General features: G+C 34.8%; 1 protein-coding gene across 1 annotated transcript in view; it reads right to left on the bottom strand.

The window, feature by feature from the left end:
* Window positions 1–535: 535 nt before the first annotated feature.
* Window positions 536–6,473, bottom strand: part of LOC106473851 (xylose isomerase-like) — an 18,971-nt gene continuing 13,033 nt past the window's right edge. The window contains exons 3-5 of the mRNA XM_013934536.2: window positions 4,692–4,764; window positions 1,071–1,212; window positions 536–696 (exon numbers count right to left, since the gene is read on the bottom strand). Of these exons, the coding sequence (XP_013789990.1) occupies window positions 555–696; window positions 1,071–1,212; window positions 4,692–4,764 (357 nt within the window). The 3' untranslated portion in view covers window positions 536–554. The remainder of the gene's footprint in view (window positions 697–1,070; window positions 1,213–4,691; window positions 4,765–6,473) is intronic.

Here is a 6,473-nt window from a genome sequence, read left to right as displayed (position 1 = left end):
AAACAACAACAATCACTAAATTACCTACACTCTTACATACTAACAACAACAACAACCACTAAAATTACCTACACTCTTACATACTAAAAACAACAACAACCACTAAAATTACCTACACTCTTACATACTAAAAAACAACAACCATTAAAATTACCTACACTCTTACATACTAAATAAACCAACAAACACTGATTTCACATTTATCTAATATAACAATATTTTTAGAAATGTTGCAAATATGGCAATGTACAAATAATGAAACAACTTTTTCTAGTGTTATAAAAGTAATATTAAAAGTTTGTTGTGAAATGTTCAGGTAGATATTATTGTAACCTTTAGCTTAGAGCTACAAATTAAGGTTGACAAAAATTTAATTTGATAAATAAATTATAAAGATGTGTATAGAATGTTGTGTTTAGTTATTTAAGTACACACAGTCTTGTGTTACCTTCTTGAAGTACCACAGTCCTTTTTTAAGTACACATTGTTTAGTTATCTTCTTTAAGCTGAAAGCTGATGTATTAACTTTAGAAATCAACCAAAGTATGATTTATTTACCGTGGATGTGCAAAAAGACAGCAAGTGGCCCAAAGTAACTTCACTCCTGTCTGTTGCTGGAGTTTTTCTGCCAAGTCGACAATTTTATCCAAGTTGTTATTAGTTTCTGCTAGAGTAGCACCCTCTGGAGCAATGTCTCTGAGAGCAATTTGATAAAATAAAGAAGTTAAAAGTACCTAATGTGTGAACTATTATTATTATTATGTTGAATAATTCTATATATATTTCCTTCCATTTAATATACTGGTGATTCTTATGGCAACAGTCTTCAGGTGTTTATCAAATATGCAGGAAGAGGCTTAAGACAGTATGTAAATATGATAAATGAAAACCAATATATATATATATAGGAATCCTGTTATTAGTATATAATTACAGCATTAATTAAGTTAAAATGACTATAAAGGGTAACATTTATGTAGTAGTCTTTTCTTACTGAAGATGGTAAAAAATTTTCTGTGCATTCTTAATTCACTAACATCATGATGTAGAACAGGACTTCAACCATTTACCTGTCATGAAATGTCCAATACTTGTTTCCAAGCTTAGAAAAAAACTCAAATGCTGCTTTTAGTCTTCTTTCAGCATTTTTAAGAGAGTTACTTCCATCATCCCATGGTCTTTGTACGGTTGGAAAACCGAAAGGATCAGCCCCTACATTAGAAAACAACAGAAGTATAATCCCCAGGTCTGTGTGTGACCTGAAATCCAAAAGGGTCAGTTCCTACAAAAGAAAACATCATTCATTGGGTATGTTTAGTCCAAAATCTAAGAGTAGTTATTAGGAATTTAAACAATATATTTTTCCCAGTAGAGTAACTCTGATCAGTATTTGCGGTAAGGTCGAAGACACCAATCACGGTCTTGCTTAGTTGCATCTACGATCATACAACTCTAATTATTTACGGTAAGGTCGAAGACACCAATCACGGTCTTGCTTATTTGCATCTACGATCATACAACTCTAATTATTTACAGTAAGGTCGAAGACACCAATCACGGTCTTGCTTAGTTGCATCTATGATCATACAACTCTAATTATTTACGGTAAGGTCGAAGACACCAATCACGGTCTTGCTTAGTTGCATCTACAATCATACAACTCTAATTATTTGCGGTAAGGTCAAAGACACCAATCACGGTCTTGCTTAGTTGCATCTACGATCATACAACTCTAATTAGTTACGGTAAGGTCGAAGACACCAATCACGGTCTTGCTTAGTTGCATCTACAATCATACAACTCTAATTAGTTACGGTAAGGTCGAAGACACCAATCACGGTCTTGCTTAGTTGCATCTACGATCATACAACTCTAATTAGTTACGGTAAGGTCGAAGACACCAATCACGGTCTTGCTTAGTTGCATCTACGATCATACAACTTTAATTATTAATTAGTTATTTTTAGTGTATTTAGTGCTAGATGCTAAGTGACATTTAGTTTATATCATTCGTTATAATGATAACCTGCTGTCATCTTCAGAGAAGTCCTGAAAAGGTCTGTATATCATAGCAGAAATTTGGGTTGTTTTTTTTGTTACAAAGACTTGTCTGATATCCACTCATTTTATGTTTCTTCTTAGGTTTTGTTTTTCTGTGTTAAACACAAAGGTACACCTCTTACTATCTGTGCTCTGCTCATTATGGGTATGAAACCCACTTTTTTAGCATATAAGACATCAGACTTACCTCTGAGCCATTAGGGCCTTCTCTTATTAGGAATTTAATTAACTAACTTATTTGAATTTTTTCAAGAGGAATATCCAAGTTTTGTTGTCTTCTCTGCTAGGTTTGTTGTGTGTGTTATCAGTTAGGTGAATGTAAAGGGCAACCAAAAACAAGAAGGATTAATCTCTACATAGAATATCTTGAAGATAACGCCTTTGAAACAGCTGCTCTATGTCCCAGGACTTTGCTGACATATGTTGATACATTTGTAATATAGCCACACACACATTACAGATAATGTTTAATACTTCACGAACCACCTGAACAAACAAATTTTCACAGTACAGTTCATGTTGGTAACAGAAGAAATGAAACTGATATATCACACGAGTTTACGAAAAATCTTGAAATATGCATAAATACCTCAATTATAAATCAATATACTTCCTAGTTTCAAAATGAACAATATTTCTATTACCGAAGAAGCTAAAAAAAAGAAACAATCCTGGTTACTCTCCTTACCAATTTATACCAAAAGAAGCTAAAAAAAAGAAACAATCCTGGTTACTCTCCTTACCAATTTATACCAAAAACACTTTATAAAGAAGATAAACACGAAGAATGAGTAGAAACATGATTACCTAGACTCTTACATACTATATCAAAAGTCTCTCTGAAATCATACCAAGGATATGTAAACAACATAAAGTCAGAAGAGTATTCAGATAACACATTCACAACTGTTACATACCAAACCACCAAAAGATTCAGTGAAGAGCAAAAATCAACCTCCCCTATGAATGTGTACTCCAGAACATTAGAGAAACAAAAAGACAAACAACAAAATGTTAGAATTTACAAGAACAATAGACACACAAACCTCTGTAATATTAGCCAATCTGCAATAGCCCGAGGGTAAAATTCTGCCAGTACTCACTGGTACTGAGTACCAGAACATATTTTTAAAGGCAGTACTCACTGGTACTGAGTACCAGAACATATTTTTAAAGGCAGTACTCACTGGTACTGAGTACCAGAACATATTTTTAAAGGCAGTACTCACTGGTACTGAGTACCAGAACATATTTTTAAAGGCAGTACTCACTGGTACTGAGTACCAGAACATATTTTTAAAGGCAGTACTCACTGGTACTGAGTACCAGAACATATTTTTAAAGGCAGTACTACTACCGGCACTTGTTTGAGCTGCTTTTTCGGATGTATGCATTCCATTGTTCTGTCAGAAAGCATTTATTCATCAAACTATCATTTTCATGTTTACACTTAGATTTTTATCTTTTTTATCAAAAACAAGTCCATTTCATCCAACTGAGTACCTCTGCTTTTTTTTTTAATTTCACCCTTGCAACAGCCAATCACAGAAGAAGACCATACAGCCAATCACCATACAGTAAATTAGAATAATGGTAAAATAATACAATATTAGTCATATATGAGACAAAAAATGGTAACAGTGGTTTTTTACATCCATCTAACTAACAACATACTCAGTCAACTTGGCATAAAAGTCAGCAAAACCTACATAACTCCTTTGAAGTCATTCAAATAAGTTTGTTAAAGTCTTAATGCAGGAAACTCCCATCAGCCTTTCTGTTAAGAACACCCAGGTTCGAATCCCAGCCACTACCAAGACAGAAATAGTCCTCAGATCTTAACTGATGACAGCAGCAAGTTGGCAATTGAAATATAGGATAAAACTGTTTAGTAATTACAACAGAACTTGTCCCTATCCTCAGCCTTTGCCATGAGATTCATAAAAGTATCCTATCTCTCCTAAAAAACTTGTTCTACCAACTTTCCAGGTCAGTAGTAATAATACATATTGTTGGACATTACAAAGAGGGCCTGCTGAACACAAATATATTACCAGCTTCCTGTACTGTTGTTGGTTTAATGAAAAACTACATGATTGGTTATTTGTGCTCTATTCACTATGGGGAATCAAACCCCAGACTTTAGCATGGTAAGTCTATAAAAATACACAAAGAAACTTTCTCAGGTAAGAGATCATGTTTTAAACTTCTTGAAGATACAAAAAAATGTCCCTAAAAAGTTTATTCAACCAAGTTATTATGTCAGAAGTTATGTTTAACATTGCTGGACATTGGATAGAATACCTAATGAACAGTTTATCCCACTGACTTACCAGGTTAGTGGTCATGATAGACACTGCTGGACTTTACACAAAATACAATGAACAATTCATTTTACTGACTTTCCACGTCAAATATCATGTTTGACATTGCTGGACATTAGATAGAATAACTGCTACAATTTCAGGTCAAAAGTCATGTTTGGCACTGCTAAACATTAGATAAAAATCCTGCTGTACAGTGTATCATTACGAGTTACCAGGTCAGAAGTCATGACTGACATTTGACAAAATATCTGCTGAACAGTTTATCATACCAGATAACTTAATTAACTTTGAAGTTGTACAAACCTGTTCCTCGAAATGAATGCCAGAAACACACTGAGAATCTCAACCAGTCTTCCATGGACCTTCCCATTATCATCTGTGAACAATAATAAAAAACAAATGTACAAACATGTATATATATAAAATCAAATTTTATTTAAACAGGTCTTTTGATATACAGCTTTTAACATATACTACTGTATCATTGTAACTGTCTCAAAACAAAACAATTTTCAATGGAAAATAAAAGATTTAAGTAGAGTCCCTTCCTAAGCAATTACCCATCATCCCCTGTAATGTGAGGACTATTATCCTGAACTGTAAATAGAATATCTAACACATTCTTGAATAATTGTTTTCCAGCAAAGCTACATGAGAACTATCTTTGACCAACTGTTCATAATTTTGAATTGATAGACCAGATAGAATGCAGTGAGCCAATAGCACCCACTTAACAACTCTTATCTGACCGTAAAGTATTGTTACGACAGTGGGGGTCACGTGACAAGTATTCTAGAAGATTCGCTAGTGTGTTACGACAGCGTTGCGTCAACCGGCTCTGGTAGCACGTGTTGAGAGTCTTAGAAGTTTCTAGAACAGGCAGTATTATCGTATATAAGTGCGCTAGACAGTGAGAGAGACAGACGGAGTCGAAGCAGTAGTGGAGACAGAGACGGAGGCAGAGACGTAGCGGAGACGAAGCAGGCAGAGAGAAAGACAGCGATTACGGTCGGTGGGAACTGAGGATAGCAGACACACAGATCGGAACTATAGTTGGGGGACGGACTATTAAGTCTAAGCGCGATAGAAAGTGAGTGAATAGTGTATGTAACTGTGAAAATTAAGTACATTACAAAGTTGTATTGAGGAAGAATAAACAAGTTTTATAAAGAAAGGACTTGTATCTTAGAATTAACAAACAAACATACAGAGACGTAACAGTATTATTTGGCCATCATCCTTATATGCACACATGTTCCCAAAGTGTGGAGCAAATTTGTGCAGCAACGTGAAGCAAACCGTAAATCAAAGTATGGGCATGTTAATTACTAGGCCTCGTCCCTGCTGTCACACAAGTTATTTTGAAGTTACGCTTTTAATTTTGACTTTAGATAAACGTGATTCAACATGTTTATTATGTTGAAACGTGCATCACTTGCACTTTCAAAACAACCACATAAATATATCAGATACCTTTATGGTGTAAGAAATATTTTTTTTTTCTTTTCTGTTTTATCAAATTTAAGGTACTTCAGTAATTGAGTATATGAGAGAAACGAGTATCATTTTATAATACATTTTTATTCATATGAACCTATTGTGCCGCTGAAATGCTTACATTAGTTAATATAACACAGCGCCTAGAAACAGAGGGTTGCGACACAGTGGGTCGCAGAAAATGATAGTCACGTGGTTTATGGACGCCATTTTGTATCCGCCGGCTCGATATGGTGCGACGCAATTCGCACGCACGTAACAGAAGGTGAAAGTAATCGACTCCCAACTGTGCTTGGAGGTGCACAAACCAGTCAGAAAATGAATCGAGAATGTATCGCTTTCCTTCAGATGTCAAAAGAAGGAAACTTTAGGAGGTGAAGTGAATCGTGTCAGTTGGAAACTATTACCGTCTTCCAGCCTTTTCTAGGTGAATAACGCAATGCAGGCTAGGCCTAAAAAACTGCCCAAGGAAAACCTAATCAATACATAACATTATAGTTATTCCCCACGATGTTATAAAGTAAAATAGACGGTCATTTTAAACAATTATGATTAATTCAGAAGTTCGAGCAATCAAAAATATCCCAG

The sequence above is a fragment of the Limulus polyphemus genome, unplaced genomic scaffold (genome assembly GCF_000517525.1).
Source record: "Limulus polyphemus unplaced genomic scaffold, Limulus_polyphemus-2.1.2 Scaffold6555, whole genome shotgun sequence".
NCBI lineage: Eukaryota > Metazoa > Arthropoda > Merostomata > Xiphosura > Limulidae > Limulus > Limulus polyphemus.
This window is presented reverse-complemented; position numbering and strand designations above follow the sequence as displayed.